At 38.7% G+C, this 18919-nt stretch overlaps 1 protein-coding gene across 1 annotated transcript in view; it reads right to left on the reverse strand.

The window, feature by feature from the left end:
- Nucleotides 1–7483: 7483 nt before the first annotated feature.
- The window catches only part of Hycc2 (hyccin PI4KA lipid kinase complex subunit 2), a 31705-nt gene continuing 20269 nt past the window's right edge, over nucleotides 7484–18919 (reverse strand). Inside the window, exons 8-11 of the mRNA XM_051154529.1 lie at nucleotides 18815–18902; nucleotides 15110–15269; nucleotides 14203–14370; nucleotides 7484–9813 (exon numbers count right to left, since the gene is read on the reverse strand). Coding sequence (XP_051010486.1) covers nucleotides 9212–9813; nucleotides 14203–14370; nucleotides 15110–15269; nucleotides 18815–18902 — 1018 coding nt within the window. The 3' untranslated portion in view covers nucleotides 7484–9211. The remainder of the gene's footprint in view (nucleotides 9814–14202; nucleotides 14371–15109; nucleotides 15270–18814; nucleotides 18903–18919) is intronic.

Consider the following 18919-nt stretch of genomic DNA (forward strand, 5'->3'; position numbering starts at 1 on the left):
TAAGTATAAATGACTGTTGAATCATCAACCATATTATCATCAGCATAACAGCTTCCTGGCCTATGAAAGCTAGACAGCAGAGAGGAAGCTTCCAAATAAGGTCCAGATTTATTTCTCCATGTCCGGCAATCAAAGTATATGGTATTTTCAGTAACAAGGTCTTGCCCTCTAGATCTTGTGTCAGAGCAATGGCAATTGCTTATGTTGTTTTGGGGGCCTCAGAGATCAAACAAACACAGTTTCCAAAGACCAGCAGATTGGTATGAAGCTACATATTCTCCTCCAAGGCTCAGAAGAGTGGGCAGAAGATAACAGTTGGAGGAGAGAGTGAAGTCTCATGGGATGCTTCCTTCTTGGCATGGCATGGCCATTGTACCCGGATCCTCAGCTGTGATCACCTATACATAACCTGTATAATACAAGATTGGGCAATCAGCATTCTGTAATGAAGAGGTAAGGAGATCATCAGGCTCCTCCCCTTCCTGGTCATCTATCTACAGGCAATTAGTGGTTTCAGGGAAGAGGCTACAAGTCCCCAACCTTCCCTCCGCATCTTTATAGGCAGGTAGTGGTTGCTGAGGAGCCATATATTTGTTGTCCATTTATGAAGACTCCAGACATAAAAATGCTCAAGTATAACCTTATTCTTTGTAGCTCAGGCTAGCCTAGAGCTCACAAGCACCACTGTCTTTCTGCAGGCACGTCGTTTCCGTGTTGTGGAGGCAGAGATCCCTGAGACTTCCTGGCCAGCCAGTCTAGTTGAGCACCAGGCCATTGACACTGTCTCAAAGAGGCTGTCATTCTTAAGGATGGCACTCCAGGTTTTCCTCAGGCCTCTGCACACTTATGTGAACCCTGCCCCCCACAGATGCATCAAACACACACACACACACACACACACACACACACACACACACACACACACACACACACACCAGGGTTGGGGTACAGAAGAGAGGCAAGGTAAATGCTGAGGCTTTCCATTAATAAAGCTGGCTCCTCTATAAACAAGAAACTGGCTTATTTAATCTTAAAGCTCTGCTCTTATATTTGGCTGTTTTAGTGTTAAATTCCTGTCCCTACAATTAGCATACAGAAATATATAACTACTCTATATATCTTTTTTTTTTTCAAGACAGGGTTTCTCTGTGTAGCCTTGGTTGTCCTGGACTATGTAGACCAGGCTGGCCTCGAACTCACAGTGATCCGCCTGCCTCTGCCTCCCGAGTGCTGGGATTAAAGGCGTGTTCCACACCATGCCTGGCTTACTCTATATATTTTATGACTTAATTTCACCTCTTTTACAATTAAACACAATTATTTATTGTGTAAGTGTGTAGAGGTCATATGAAAACGTGCTGGAGTTGTTTCTCCTTCCATCATGCAAGTCCCAGTGTTATCAGGCTTGGAGGCAAACATCTTTACCAGATAATGCTTCTTGGTGGCCCTAATCTTGTTTTAAAACAAACTTTCTCATTCTGTATCCCAGTATAACCTCAGAGCAGTGCTCCTCCCTTTGCCTCTGACTGCTGGGGTTAGGATGAGTGCCAGCACACCAGAATTTTTATCTTTGTGGTATTTCCTGGTATCATATAATTTTAACACACCATCTTACTTTAATAAGGTATATATTAAAAACTCAGATATACTAGGAGGTGTGATGTTTCACATCTTTAATCCCAGCACTTGGGAGGCAGACACAGGCATATCTCTATGAATTACATGTCAGCCTGGTCTACATGGCGAGTTCTAGGTTAACCAGGGCTACACAGTGAGACTTTGACTCAAATAAAATAAAATACAATAAAATCTGACACTCATAAGTAAAATCACATTTAAAAACACAATGAAAGGACTGTGGTGAAGTACAAAACTAAGGTAAGATAAAAATCAACTCAGGGGGCTGGAGAGATGGCTCAGCGGTTAAGAGCACCGTCTGCTCTTCCAAAGGTCCTGAGTTCAATTCCCAGCAACCGCATGGTGGCTCACAACCATCTATCATGAGATCTGGTTCCCTCTTCTGGTGTGCAGGTGTACATGCAGGCAGAGCACTGTATACATAATAAATAAATAAATCTTAAAAAAAAAAAAAAAAAAAAAAATCAACTCAGGGAAATCCAAGTAAAAGCCAAATAAAGCTGTATTTTTATACTGTACAAAAGAAAATTTACATTCTTATTGTAGCTAGATACATCAAGGGAGAAACACACACCCCTCAAGAGACACAATATTTAACATCTGAGATGTTGTTTCTGCATTGCAGACTGATACTAAATTTTACACATCTTTATTTACAATGACTTAAAATATGTTTGCATCTCTGGCAGATATTTACAAGTTCAACAGTGACACATTTCAACAACCAACAATCAGCATGAGTCCATTCAGTAAGACAAGATAATGGCTCACATGCACCGGTACACATGGGCTAAAGTGTGCATTTTTTTCTTCAGCTCTGGAAAAAAAAAAAAAAAAGGATTTTTCACTAGCTCTAAATTGAAAGGGCATCTGTCAATAAAGACATACTTTTTACATGCCTGCCAGAATTTTCACCAACAGAAACCTCTCAATTCTTGGGAAGTTTATACCAAGCTAGAAATGGATGTTTGTTAAAAAACAACAATAGGCTGATCTAATATATCCTTTATGAAACAAATAATCAAAGTGGAGTATTCTGTTTCCCTGTTACAGAAATCACATTACATAAAGCCAAGACAGTAAAATCTTTGTACTGATCAAACAGTTCCTTTAACCAACTTTAAACTGAATGTAAAGCCAGCCTAGATTTTAGAAGAACCAAAAAGATCCAATGTAAGACACAAGATGAACTTCATACTAGTAATTTTTTTTTTTTTGGTTTTTTGAGACAGGGTTTCTCTGTGTAGCCTTGGCTGTCCTAGACTCGCTTTGTAGACCAGGCTGGCCTTGAACTCACAGCAATCCGCCTGCCTCCCAAGTGCTGGGATTAAAGGTGTGCGCCACCACCACCCGGCCATACTAGTATTTTTAACATCACATGGAACATCTTTGCATTCTATTTTGATAATAAAAACTTTAAAGAATACAATCATTATTTGAAAGCCAATCGTCTCTTCCCGAGAGCAACACATTTTTGTTTGTTGTTCTGAGACAGGTCTCACTGTATAGCCCTGGCTTTCCAGGAACTCAAGAAATCTGCCTGTCTCTGCTGGAATTAAAGGCACGTGCTGCCATGCCAGGCCAATATTTATTAACTATAATGTGGTACTAAAAAAAAATTATAGAACTTGTTTGGAGTTGTGGTTTAAAAAAAAAAAAAACCCAATTGTGTTCCATGATTTAAGAAATCATTATACAGCTTAAACCCTTTAGATCTTTTTGGCCTACGTATTATAGACGCAGGTATTAGGAGCCAATCGTGTCTTACATGCAAAGACAAAAAGCAGTCTAGAGTGACCACATATACAGTCAATTGTAAACTAGCCATACTAGCTTAGCTAATGTTACACTAGAAATAAATGCCACTGCCCATTGAAGGGGGTCTTTCAATAATTCTTCCTATAGTTTAAACAATCCACAATATACAATATAACAATTTCAGAGTTCCCCCCCTTTATATTCAACACTGATAAACAAACTCCTTAATTTTAATAAACATGTCATAAGGAATAAAAATGATTTATTATTTAATTGGAGTACTTTTATTGGAGTACTGACATCTTTTTGACTGTATATGTGTTTTCAAGTTCAAATAATGTATCAGTATTTGTTTCAGAGTTAGAAAGCAATCATTACACTAAATGGGGTGCATTCCTTAAGAGGTGCTTTAAAACCATTTTGGTCAGTAACATTTTCTTTGGTAAATTTTGTAAATTGATGAAGATGTAAAACTATTAACACTGAACTGTTTACACCCCAATACAGTAAGCCGCACAGCAATCCTGTCGATGGGGATAGATTATCCAATTAGGCTCGTTTCTCCTTGTAAATAAAAAGACCTGTTAGATCTACCTCCAGATACACAATTTTTAAAAAAGACTCATTTACACCTTAAAATACACTTAATCCTACTTTTTTGGTAAAACAATATTAATGTGGTAGTATAGTATCAGACATGAATATGCCTTAATTTGTAAACATTGTGAACCCATCTTCTCAAAGTTGAGAAACAAGACATAGAAATTCCATTTCTGTGCTATGCTGCCCGTTTTCCTCATCGTTCCTAGGTGTCTGCGAAACTGTATCTTGAATTATTTGGTCTTGTATATGTTTGTCATAGGACAAATGGCTAGCATTACAAAAATACTGGAGGGAAAAGAAGAGCAACATGTTCTGTTTTTTATGGTCAGGGTTAGACAAAATGCACTTACAATGACATAAATAGAAGTTCCTATGTAATTCAGTACCAGGGTGATAGATCCATTAGATTAACACAATATAAATACTGAAATTTATTCCACCTTTGCATGGAAAAATTTACCAATCTGATGACTCATGATTTTATGAGCATTATTATATACTGTATTCCATGTTTATATGATCTGGCAAATATTCTATTTTTAAGAGGTTAAGCTGTCAATAGCTAGTTTTCACTCCCTTATTTTTGGAAAACCACTTTAAGAAAATTAAAAGTATTATAGTAAGTGTCTCACCCAATTTGGTATTGAAACAGTAGTCATTCAGCTTGAAAGAGAGAGAAGCCTCCCGTTCCGACTGCTTAATATAACCACAGTGCAGGAAAGTCTCTCTAAGATTCCTGTAGAATTTCTGATCACTGACATGACGTATTAATCTTTGTAAATTGAAAAACAATAATCTATAATTGAAATACAAAGCTTTTTTTTTGGTTAAAAAATCATTTATTTTATAATGTATCCAAGTTCAAAAATGGAGTGGCCCTCCTTGCCAGGGTCAGCACAGTGTGTTATGCTGCCCATGAAGACAGCCACTCATGTTCCCACTTACAAATGAATGTGTGATCAATTCAATGAGACAGCTGACTGTCAACAACTGAAGGACTCAAACACGGACCCAAATAAACCTCCCAAAGCGAGGTAGGAAAAACACACTACTGCATTAAAGTCTTCACAAAAGTAGTGCAAACAAAAGCAATGTGAAGTTCTTCTCAGGACTCGGATGTCTAATAAATAATTCCAACAAAATTAAAAGCTACTAAGCAGAGTCAAGACTCCTGTTTAGAGATGCTGAGCTTATACAGCTGAGACCACCAGAGGCCACGGTTCATGGACGCATTAAGCATCACACTCACTATAAATCTTTTCTAATCACATGTAGAAATATTGCTTTATCTGCTGTAAGCACAGTAAGGAACAGACTCTCTATAGATTAAAAATTAATGGAATTGGATTTATTTTATCTTTACTTTGCAATCCTCCACAGTGCACCTCTGGTGACTGAAAACCGGCTGATTCAAAAAATCACTTCCAAATAGCTAGAAACACTGATCAAAGTAATTTCATTGGGTTTATTTTACATTTCAACAAATCCCCACAAATACAAATAACATGGCAGCATTTAAATGAAAATTAATAAGGCATAAATTAGAGAAGAATAATGTGCTATGCATCTACCTACATCTTGGACACATCCTCATCTGTATTTATTATTTTATCTTTTATTCTGGAAATAATACATTTCTTAATGTGTTTATCAATGACTGGAAAAGTGTTACATACCATATTTACCAAAGTATGGGTAACAAGAGGCAATGGGGCATTACTATGCATTTGACTGGAGATGAGGTTTGATTATGGCTTGCTTCTTAGTTATGGACTTTATTTCACAACCTCTCTGAGCCTCAGTGTCCTGAGGATGAATGTGTGTGGTGTGTGGCAGAGAGAGAGAGGGAGAGAGAGGGAGAGAGAGAGAGAGAGAGAGGGAGAGAGAGAGGGAGAGAGAGAGAGAGGGAGAGAGAGAGAGAGAGGGAGAGAGAGAGGAGAGAGAGAGAGAGAGAGAGAGAGAGAGGAGAGAGAGGAGAGAGAGAGAGGAGAGAGAGAGAGAGAGAGAGAGAGAGAGAGAGAGAGAGAGAGAGAGAGAGAGAGAAGCTAAATTATCTCTAGGGTTTCTTCTAGCACAGACACCAGATCTGCAGTAAGCAGGCACAGAGCAGTGGACTGGAAAGGAAAAGGTGTGAGTAAAGGACCAAGATTTGAAATGACAACTCTTCCTTTCCTGGCTTCTTACTATGTTTTCATATTTGAAAGCCTCACTTCTAAGTTAACATTTTACTTTGTAGTATAGTTTTCTTACTAGTAACATTAACGTAAAGTCACATAGAAGAGCTAGATCCCTCAGATGCTGAAGTCTGACCTAGTGCAGATGGCATCAATCATTTTTTAAATTATATAAATTAAATATTGACTCCTAAATGTCTTTTCTATTAGTGGGATGAAGCTTTATGAAAGCTGAGACGTATTAAAAGGAAGTTGTTAAAGGATAAAGTATGGACACTCTGGCTTACATTCAGAACAGCTGCTGTATAATTGAACAAAAACCTTTTAAAATTGGATGCTGGTAACACAAAGCTGCTAAAATGATTCTTAGAAAACTGGACAGTTTGTTTAACTCATTGCATTTTAACTATTATCTTACATGGAACATTTATTCTAAGACTCTGGCTATAACGTGTACATGAAGGATTTCTTCACTGAAACCGAATCAGAACCCAAAGAACAGGAAGCAAACGTTACAGGTTGCTAAATATTAATTGGGGTGTACATACAAGATCTATACATGCCAAAAAAGATATCCTCTAAAATGGAAACGTTTTTTCTTTTGGTTTTTCAAGACAAGGCTTCTCTCTGTAACCCCGACTGTCCTGGAACTCGCTCTGTAGACCAGAATGGTCTTGAACTCAGAGATCTGCCTGTCTCTGCCTCTCATGTGCAGGGATTAAAGGTGTGCAGCATCATGCCTGGCTCTGAAAAATATCTTAAAACCAACTTTACAGTTATAACATTTCTAATCAAAGGACATTTTCTTGTATTTACAACAGTTTATGCTATAATTTCAAATTATTTGGTCTTCTTTTGTGCTTTAACTAAAATACTTGATTTAGATGGCAATGTATGTGCAGTTGAGCCTACTGGCCTCCTACATGGCACAGGCATGGTCTTGCTGTATGCCAGCTGACACCTTCCTTTGTGCACTAGAGACCTTCTCTGTTTAGTGTATTAGAAAATTGTTTTACTTCACTTGTTTTTATGTTTTGCAATTTTTTAGTTTACTTGATATCTCTTAAATTAGTAGAAATAGGGCTAAAATGTATCTGTGATAAGTGCATATACATACTGTTCACATATTATAAAAATCAATAAATCACATATCAGCTTTTAGCTTTACTCAAAATTTTGGCAATGATGTGGATAATAGCTGAGGTTCTAGTTTTCCATTTCGCTGGGAGCTGAAAAGTGTTACAGACTATCAAATCTAATTGAAGATTATTCTAACACAAAGCCCCCTAAACAGACAGACAGACAGACAGACAGACAGACAAACAGACAACTCTTCCAAAAGTGGTGGTTTATGTGTGGAAAAAATGAGAGGCATTTTCCTGGTTATTTATCAAATTCTACTGTAAATAGAGTTAAAACAACCTTGTCAATTATGACTTTCTATGCTTTCTATAACGGCAGTGCAATTTTCTTTCACAATAACACATAAATGTCTACATGTATGAGGGCATGTGTAACTCAGGTTTTTGAGATGGATAATTCATAGCAGTTGAAATCACAATACTGATTTTCAAAATCCCAATATATTCCCTTCTTTTTCAAACGAAGCCTGAGACCCAGAAGAGATTATAAAAAGTCTTTCTAACCAGATCACAACACAAAAGGTTAAACTAATAATGTATTTTTGGAACCACTTAAGGGTCACCAATTGCTGCTTACATTCAACATCTAGCTTACTGGCAGGATTTCAAAGTTTTATAAAAACGAGAAGCTTTGCAGATAATCAGAAGATACACAAATTGCATTAAACACAAAGGCAGTGTGGTCCTTGTGGAGAAATCAAGTCAGTACCTTCTGGTAGAAATGTTCTATAAAAATGTGTCACATTGAAACATCAGTGTTTTCAACCAATTATCTATCCCTGATGTGTTTCCTTGGAGTACATGGTCTCAGGACTTTAGGTTTCTTTATCCAATATCTGACTGAATTTAGGTACATCTAAGAAGCAGCTGAAAGGGTTTCTCCAATAGTCTGACATCACAGAAAGTGGATTGAGAAATCCCTCTCTTTACCTGAAGATGTACAGTTTTTACTTCAGTCATCATCAACTCACAAAGGAAAGGAAAAAAAAAAAACAATTATAACTTCACCTCATATACAATCTCACACAAACTAAACAAAGAACACCCTTCCCCCCACAAAACCCCAGCACCATAGCGTCAATCATTCCTAGGAAATAGAACATGCCCCTTGGAGTCTCAGATTCGTTAGTTCAAACTTTAAGGGCAGAAATGTCCTTAAGTCCTTGTGGGAAGAGGGAAGACATGTTGTTAATGACTAGAGAGCCATTGAGAAAGTGCATTATCAATTACACAATCAACTCAGAGCCTCGCCCTCCAATGGAGGTGGTCACAAGCTGATTTAAATGCCTCAATAATTACACATTTATGTCCTTGGGATGGGGGGGCAGTTAGCCTCGTTTTAATGAAAAATTGCAGTAGTCTACCACCTTCCCCCATGCGTCTCAAAAATATAAAATTGCACAGACTCAGAGAAGTCCAAAGTCATAGCAGAATCTCTGAGGCACTCCTGGTTCAGAGAGAAAAAAAAAATACGATCCAGTTATCTTCATAGTTCCATAGATTATGTGAACAAACCCGTTTTGTCTTTAAACAAAAGCCAAAAAATCACTTCATAGGGATCACATACACCATTTCCTCTAACATACTCTCAGTCTCACAGTGTTGAAATGGGACCGATCAGCCTACGATGGATTGCACATCACCCAAGGAGAAAGGAAGGCATGGGAAAGGCAAACATTTTACACTGCTTCACAAACACCTTTACAAGGAGTAGGTGAGAGGTTAAAGAAGGGAAAAGAAAACCTTATTGCTGTTTCCATACAAAACACAGTATGAAGATGCCTAAGCTAAGTCAGATCTGATTACAATGACATTTTTTTTTCACAATGTGGGATGAGTGTCTTGCACAATGAAATGTTCACTTTAAAATGTAAGCAGTATGAGGGGACATCAAAACTACACCTGGGATATTAGCTGCATATTGAAACTTGGGGATCGAGACTGCTTGGTTAAGGGGGCTCCTGGGCTGAGGAGCTCTTTACCTTCACCAGTGTGACCTAGCCGGTCTTCTTGTAGACTGATAGTTGAATATCGATTAGCATTTGTAGCTGCTAGATTAGTAACTCCCTCAGTGCCAACCCCAATGCTGGTAGTTGCTTGACTGCCATTTACATAGTCAAATGATTTACTTGAGGAAGCACTGGCTGTCCGAATTAGACTTAAACTATTGGTTTTTGGCACCACCTGGCCAGCAGGCAGGCTCAGGTGTTTCTTCATCGGCGTCAGCTCCACTGAATCTATGCTGAGATCGGCTGGTTGTTGCACACACTGCTTGCGAACTACTGAGTCACGAGGGCTCTCACTGGATTTGGTGGCAGACGCTGTTTCTTTATCTTTAGCGGAACGCCCAGTTGCTACTTTCCGCAAGCTTCCCCTCTGAGAAGAGGAGGATGGTTTGGTCCCATGTGGTTGGCTGCTGAGCGAAGCCCCTGATGAAAATCCTTCATCTGCATCGTTCATGTTTAAAGACTCCTCTCCTCCATTTAGACCCTCAGCACCTAAAAAGTGAACCAGACAGACTTAGCAATAGCTAAATTAAGTAAAAAGCAGCTGTGACCTAATCTTATGAACGTTTGCTATATATAGGTTTGTAATGACTTCAGTACTTTAACTGAGGAGAATAAACTTCTATACAGAATTCTATCATACTATTCATTGTTTTCATCCGGCTTTATTTGTCCTAATTTTGTAAAACTGTCCACAAATATTAACTAGTAACTACCAACATCTAAGGCATAGAAAACTAAAATCTAACACTTTCAAACCACATTGCCACCCATTCAAAGTCACTATATCTACATATTTTAAAACAAAACTCCTTCCTCATTTCTCCTTAACCTACCATACAACCTACTGAACAAAAAGGATTCTCTTTTAATTTCAGTTACTCAGAATTGTGCCAAGTCATTCAGGCTATAGGCAGACCCCCTTTCCAATGATCTATGTGGCAGCTAACTGCTTATGTAGCTTTTAAATATATTTCTTTTTTGTTTGTTTGTTTGTTTTTGAGACAGGGTTTCTCTGCGTAGCCTTGGCTGTCCTGGACTAACTTTGTAGACCAGGCTGGCCTCGAACTCACAGTGATCCGCCTGCCTCTGCCTCCTGAGCTGGGATTACAAGCGTGCGCCACCATGCCTGGCAATATATTTCTTTTTAATATCTACAAACTTTGCCAACTCATTGCTGTAGTAACTTCACAATCATGTTCTGTCTTATGGACACACCCTACACACTGATTTCCATATTCTTGTGCTCAATCAGTATGATGACTATACTGCTTGTGAGGCGGCAGAGACATTCCTCCTGTCTATATCACGTATTTCTAGCAGATCACCTTCCTGGCCAGAGCCTAAGTGCTGCCACATTCACAGAGCACTGCAATCTGCATTACATCTCACACAGTAACTGCACTTAGTCAAAGAGTCTTCATCTTGAGAATACAATGAGCTTGTAGTTTCCAGACAGCCCAATTCTCTTATTGAAAAGTATGATCAAATAGTCTCAAAATTAATGTTTTCTTCTTTCAAAAACTGAAATTATTTTTCTCAGACTGAAAGAAAGCATGAATCTATAAAACAGATATTAACATAATAGTTAAGGTAAAGTATTAGGGAACAATTTAAATGCTAATTTGAGATACAGATTACCTAAGCAAAATGTACATATTCAAACACAAACGTTTAACTTAACATAGTACCTGGAAAGATAAAGCATTTTCTTAGCTATATTTCTTCACATGGATTAGTTATTTTGCTTCTAAAAAAGAATCAAATTAGTCTATCCTTAAAGCAAAAGGCAACTTGTTACATATATGTAAAGTTAAGTATCTACAGCAATTGAGTGTTTAATCATCATGCAAAGCCATGTGGAAACACATTTACTAAGAATAAAAGCAACTGACACCACTTCTCTCAATCCCTTCAAAATAACTGAGCATTGTATATCTTGAAAATGATAACTTTAGATCATATTCACATCCCCTCTTAATAATTGACTTATAATGAGTACAAAGATTCCAAATATTCAGAAATATTAATATAAAACCGGATTGAGTTTATCTAAGTAGTTAGGGCAGGAGACTGAGAGACTTAGTGCTGGCTCTGAATCTTGCTAGCTACATGCAGATCTGATGCCCAAGCAGTATGGCCACAGAGGGATGATAACATAGAAAGCCACCATGCAAGAGAGCCCAGCGCTATTTTATATGCTAGAAATGCTGTTCCGATTTGACGGGACAATGATGACACACAACTCTCAAGCGCTATCTTAGAAGCGTAGCCTCCTCCTTCTGTGTGCACTGCTGTCACTGTGTACGTGTGTGGAGGGCGAGGACAATACTGCAGAGTTGGCTTTCTCCACCCACCTTTACATGAGTTCTGCAGATCAAACTCAGATCTTCAGGCTTGCAGGGCAAGCACCTTTAACAACCCAACAATTTTGCCTGCCCTAATGAATACATTTTTATTATGAAATTATTTTAAAACATCATTACTACAAACATGTTTTATTTTGAAGTATTATATGTATAAAATAAAGCCTCCAGCATTCTAGAGAATTACCAAAATTCTTGTAAATTTTAATCAATTTCCTTTTCTCTGTCTTAAAAGCTCTCAAAGAAAGCCGGGTGTGCTGGTGCACATCTTCAGTCCCAGCACTTGGGCGGTAGAGGCAGGTGGATCTCTGAGTTCCAGGCCAACCTGGTCTACAGAGTCAGTCCAGGACAGCCAAGGCTACACAGAGAAACTCTGCCTCACAAAAACAAGAACAAAACCCCACCACCACCAAAACCAAAAAGGAAGTAAAATGCAATTGAGTCTCAAAAACATGTCTCCCTTTGTATTTCTTCTATAGGTGACAACATCCATGACTCTAAGAAGACAAAACTGAGCGGAGATTGCAGTGACCTTTTTGTTCATAGCTGACTTTCCCATAAAGCTTGCATCTACTAATACTCATTGAAAACCACAATTAATCTAGCTTAACTCTTTTTTTTTTTTTTTTTTTTTTTTGAGACTATGTAGCTCTGGCTGGTCTGGAACTCACTATGTAGACCAGGCTAGCCCTAAGCTTACAGAGACTGACTGCCTCTGTCTCCTGAGTGGTAGGATTAAAGGCTACCACACCCAGCTTCCAACACATTAAAGAAATGTATTCACTTTCCTTGTGCCTATCACCCCTGCAAACTACCCAAGACTAAGGGGACTCAATAGAGTTAAAACAGATATTAAACAGGAATCACTATTTTGGTTCCTTTTTCAAGGTATATGACTGATGACTTAGAAGTAATGCCTAATCCTAGTGTCATTCTTGCAACTGTTAATAAGGCATTACTCGTAGTGCAAATACTCTCAACACCCTAACAACAGCTGTGCATAGTCATCAGTTTGGGTCCATTCTGGGTTCCAAATCTACTCATTTTCTCAAGTTGCTTCCTTTCTTTTTTGCATTTAAATAAGATACAACTAATTGCTACGGGTAAGAAAAAGAGATACAAGAGACAAAAAGGGAAGGCCACATCTTCCACAGCCATGTTAAGAAGGATCTCTGAAACAGTACCAAATTTGGGGTCATTAGGTCATGCACATGCAAAACTAAAACTGTTAAATGAAGTAAAGTCAATTTTGGGCAAATGGGTGAGTACCTGAGGGCACATTTAGATTCTTACTGAGCATGCTCAAAGTTCTAATATACCAAAGAGATACTTCCTTTAAAGTAGAAGGTAAATCTTTTATGTGTGCTTGGTCTTTAAAATAAATAGAAATAGTTGATTTCTTTCCAAGCTACTTATAGGTTCATTAGTATAAGTTTTTTTATAAAGTTTTTAAAAACTTATTTATTATTTATACAATATTCTGACCGCATGTGTGCCTACACTCCGGAAGAGGGCATCAGATCTCATTAAAGATGGTTGTGAGTCACCACATGGTTGCTGGGAATTGAACTCAGGACCTTTGGAAGAGCACCCATTGCTCTTAACCTCTGAGCCATCTCTCCAGCCCCTAGTATAAGGCTTTACAGTGTACACCAGGGGCAATAACTAAATACTAAAGCCATCTGGTTGCCGTTCTCTTTTCCACAAAGCTAACTCATACGGCACTTCATATAAAGCAGCAGGCAGGTACTTTCTCATCAGAGAGAAGTGTTCTTTTATAGGTAGTGATGGGGCACTGGGTTCTTATTTGCAAATATCCACCTTGTAGAAACAAGGGATCCCCTCTGTACCTGATCTGTCAATAACACATTTCACTTCCATCCAGGAGCTATAACCAGTGTCTATAAGAAAAACCGTGAAGTGTAGTATGCTCCAGGCTAGCATATTTATAGAGAAACGATGTCAGCAATTTACTACACAGCTTAATCCAGCTGATGAGAAGCCAATCAATACCCGCATTCTCTGTAAGAGACTGGAAATACTTATTAACTTGACACCCACAGAAAACAGATAAATGCCAGCTCCACTTCAATCTCTTCAATGTGCTTATATGTTAAGGAATGATGATTTCATCATGTGCACACATTACTATTGACTAGTAAGGCTTGGGACCATTGGGTGCATTTTCCCTAATGGCAGAATAAACATGCTCAGTAATGAAAACTTCAAGCATTTGCACACCTTGTCATCCAGGCCCCTGCCTTGTTAGTAGCCATGCCAAGCTGTTGTTTGACACAGGGATGCAGACTCCAGGCCAGCACAAATGGCAACTGAAGATTGTACCTAACCTGGTGCTAGGCATATAGGGAGGAGGGTTGCTTTGCAAAGAGGAGCTAGTCCACCCAGGGGTAGTGGAGACACACTAGAATGGAAAAGGTGCTCTGCATGGGGACAGAGCCAGGATCCTTCTCCAGCAACTGCCTCACTGACTTCTGCCTCCTCATCTCTGTCCTACCCTCTGTTGTGGCTGCTGCTGAGTTGGGCTCCGGCGAGCCGTGCTCAGGGGTCCTGCGAACCAGCACCTCCCCCTCTTGCACACGTTTGATCCCTACGTCAGTGGAGCCGTGTTGGGTCGGGGAGCCAGGAATACTCGAGTCAGCCTCGTTTGAGAAGTCAAAGCCATCTGGGATTCAACATATAAAATTTTAGTACTTTTGTGCTGCTCTATTCTTTTCTGAGCACTCTGACCCAGGCAGACAAGAGAATGTATATATGGATATGATATTAACACAGACACTATCTATATAGTTACATGTGTGTGCATTGCTTGCACACACATAAGGCAGCAAATGAACAATGTGAGGATTGCAAATGAACAGGACAGAAAAATCGGGGTCATTAGAATGACCATGTCTTCTAGGCAAGACAGTTGACTATTAAGTACCACATGTCTACAAAGTATTGCTGGGTTCAGCTCTTAGGAAAAAAGAAAAAGCAAATATAAAAATTCAAAAATAAGAACTAATTTTTTAATGTAAAGCTTGTATAACACTGTTAGTTTGACCAATCATATTGTTTTCTCCCACAGTGCTCATACATGTACCTTTTTTGAGATAATAGGATTAAAGCAACTTGCTCCCCTATTTTTTTTTTTTTTTTTACTAGCCTTTTAAAAAGACAAATTTTTAGCTAGGCTTTATTTTACGTTTTAACATTAATAGAATAGTCTAACATCTTCCTACTTTATAAACAGATATAGTTACATAAAATAACTAAGCACTATCACATTTCTCATACCATCTTTTAAATGAAAATGTTTTACTTTAATGCATGGAGCATTAGTGACTATCAAGCTTCAGGACATGCTGTATAAGCAGTGACAAGTTGAATCCATGAGTCAACTAGAGGAATTGCACACTTACCTTCTCTTCTCCATCTGTGACGGCGGATTGAAGCTGTGGTAATTGCAGTCCGAGAAATCCTCGGCACTGTTGGAGTGACTTCCACTTTAAGTACTTTCTGGCCTTCTTGTGATGAATCAGGTGCATCAAATGGTAATGAGTTTTTCATGGCATTAGCCACCTAAAATGATAATATAAGTCTTTACAAACTTACAATAAACATACAATTTGTACCTATTTTATAATGCATGTTTTCATTTTTTATTTGTTTGTTTTTGTTTTATTTTTATTTTTTTGAGACAGGTTTCTCTGTGTAGCCCTGGATGTCCTGGAACTCTCTTTGTAAACCAGGCTGGCTTGAACTCACAGCAATCCACCTGCTTCTGCCTCCTGAGTCCTGGGATTAAAGTGTGCGCCATCATGCCTGGCCAGATGTTTCCATTATGTTTGAACATGTACAGCTTGTGTAACATATAAAGTTGTAGAATATAACATTTTAAAAATGTGTCAAAATATTTACTTTTAAAGTTATATATTCTTTCAGCAGGATTTTCAAATAGAAATTTGTTATTAAAATATGACTAATATACTCTACTGCATTTTTAAAAATATTTATTTATTATTTATACAGTATTCTGTTCATATGTGTGCCTGCACACCCAGAAAAGAGCACCAGATCTCATTGTAGATGGTTGTGAGCCACCATGTGGTTGCTGGGAAATTGAACTCAGAATCTTTGGAAGAATAAGCAGTGCCCTTAACCTCTGAGCCATTTCTCCAGTACCCCCTACTGGATTCTTGATGTTGCTGAGTTTCAAAAGGAAAGACTATTCCAAAGAAAAATGTTTAATATTTGTAACCAAGATGTGAGTTTTTAAAAGTTCCTGTTTTTTCATATGATAAATAGCAAAAAACTTAATCTGAGCTAAAACAGTACACTTTTTTGCATGCCTGTGTCTCCATGCGGAAAAAGTTTTCCCTAAAGGCATGCTGATGCTGTGTCCTATGCTTCTAAGGAGGAGCCTGGGAAACCTGACTGGTAAACAATTGCTATCTGGCTGGTGTGTCTCTTAACCAGTATGTAGTATTACAGCGAAGCCTTTGAGCTAGAGGAATGGCCGTCCTTCCTTCTGCACATTGACAAGCACAGGGAGGATGCAGCAACCTGGAATCTGGTCTACCCACACAGACCTACAGTAGGAAGCTGTCTCAAGGCTTGATGGATATAAGTACAGCTCTCTCTAAACTAAGCCCTTGTCAGCAATATATAGAGGATGCCTGTTTCTCTATTTTGTTTTGCATATAGCTCTAGATATAAGAAAAATGCTACACATTAGTAAATTTATTTTGAGCTTAAAATTAAATTATATAAATAAATAAAATAGCTTTAAAAACTACCCTAAGTAGAAAATACGTAAGCATGTTAAGCATCACAAACCCACTACAGAAAGCTTGCAAAAGCAAGTCAAGTATGGTGGCACCTGTAATCACAGCACTTGGAAGACCAAGACAGAATTAGAAATTCAAAGCCAGACTGGGATACCTAAGAAGGGGAGGAAAGAAGAGAGAGGCCCATATAGAGTCAAGTTACCTAGAACTCGTACCTTGTGTTCTCTTTCTCATGTAGACTTAAAATGCATATATACTTTCCTACCTAACATAAGTTACTATTTTTTTCTCTCAAATATACAATTTCATTAAGGAAATATAGCACTTCAATTGTTCTCTGTTATGGGAACATTTAGACTACTTTTATTTCTTTGTAATTAAAGTAACACTGTAGGCCAGGTGTTGGCAGCGGCAAATGTCTTTATTCCCAGCACACAGAAGGCAGAGGCAGGTGGATTTCTGAGTTCAAGGCCAGTCTAGTCTATAAGGTGAGTTCCAGGACAGTCAGTGCTACACAGAGAAAAACCATCTCAAAAATCCAAAAACCAAAAAATAAAAGTAACTGTAATGTTATACTTCTGGAATTTTTAATTTGATTTGTATGGGTGTTTTGTCTGCATGTACATTCAATGCCCCATGCGCATCCCTGGAGGCCATAGAGGCCAGAAGAGGGCATCACATCTCCTGGAACAGGACTTACAGACGGCTGTGAGCCCCTGTGTGGGGCTGGGAACCAAACCCAGGTCCTCTGCAAGAGCAGCCGGTAATTTTAGTGACGGAGCCACTTCTCCAGCCCTTTCTAATATTCTTTTAAGGTATTAGTTTCCATAGATATAAAGCTGGAAATGGGGTAAAGAGACTAAGAAAATAAACACTCATTGCCAAGCTGCTTCTGCAAAGAGATGGTTAGATTCATAAAGAATGCTTCATCTTCCCCTATTGCATCTTACATTTGCCCTTTACACTTCATTACTGTGTATGTGCATGCATGAATAATATGTGTGTGGAGGGTTGCTGCAACGCTCGTGTGCAGGTCAGGAGAAAGTTCTATAGAGTCGGTCCTCTCCTTCCACCTGGGCATAGAATTCAAGGTGACATGTTTGAACAGGAAGTGCCTTTACTTGCTGGGTCATAATGCTGGCCCAACATTGTATTTGATTTTTTTTACACTTACTTTTTATTTGTGTGTGTGAATATAGCATGGTGTGAGTACGGAGATCATTGGACAACTTGTGGGGGTCAGTTTTCTCCTTCTACCATGTGGGTTCTGGGACTGAACCCCGGTTGTCAGGCTTGGCGGCAAGTGCCTCTATCTTGAGTCATCTCACAGGGCCTACACACAGGGAAGCATGAACTCTTTAGAACAGTAAGAGTATAATTGGGGTTGTCTTATGCATACAGAGAATATTTTTCTTTCTGTGTACTACATATTCATTTTACATTTTTTTTGTTTGTTTTTTGGGACAGGATTTCTCTGCGTAACCCCAGATGTCCTGAAACTCATTCTATAGACCAAGTTGGTCTGCAATCAAGATTCTCCTGCCTCTTCCTCCTGAGTGCCACCACTGTCTGACCCTAACTTTACTTTTTAATATAAAGGTAATGATTTAGAATTTACATGTTTATGTAAATAAAATCCCTTCGTGACTGCTCCATTTCTAAATTGTCCTAGATTTGATTATAATAACAACATGGAGATTTCACTTAAACTTGACAGCCTTTCTTTTTCTATACATCTGAATAAACCTTTGTGGCTGTCCTCTCTTTAACAGCCTCGCTAACGAGTCTAGGAAGCCAGGGACTTGCTGCATCATTGAGGACCACTTCCTCTTTCCTTCCTCGATGGCTTCCATGTGCTGGTACTACCAGTGTAAACTACTATGTTCAACTTGGTTTTCTCTTTTGTTAAGGATTTTTTTTTTGGAGACAAGGTTTCTCTGTGTAACCTTGGCTGTCCTGAACTCACTCTGTAGACCAGGCTAGCCTCAAACTCAGAGACTGTCCCCCTAACTAAAACATTTCATTTTTCAATTTATCAATACCTTCCCTACCCTCTGCCCCATAGCAACATTTTGATCTTTAAGAAGAGACAACATGCCGGGCGTGGTGGCGCACGCCTTTAATCCTAGCACTCGGGAGGCAGAGGCAGGCGGATCACTGTGAGTTCGAGGCCAGCCTGGTCTACAAAGTGAGTCCAGGACGGCCAAGGCTACACAGAGAAACCCTGTCTCGAAAAACCAAAAAAAAAAAGAAGAGACAACGTATCTTCAGAACTAGGACCTCAGAAAAACTCTATTCTTCATGGAAAAAAGTACATAAATATATATAAAAACTTACCAAGAGTGGCTGGGAAAAGAGTTCTAGCTGAGCTCTATAAATGATGTCATCAAGTACTTCCTGGCCAAGGTCCCACTGTCCATTATACCTATGGGATGGATCATT

The sequence above is a fragment of the Acomys russatus genome, chromosome 12, assembly GCF_903995435.1.
Source record: "Acomys russatus chromosome 12, mAcoRus1.1, whole genome shotgun sequence".
Classification (NCBI taxonomy): domain Eukaryota; kingdom Metazoa; phylum Chordata; class Mammalia; order Rodentia; family Muridae; genus Acomys; species Acomys russatus.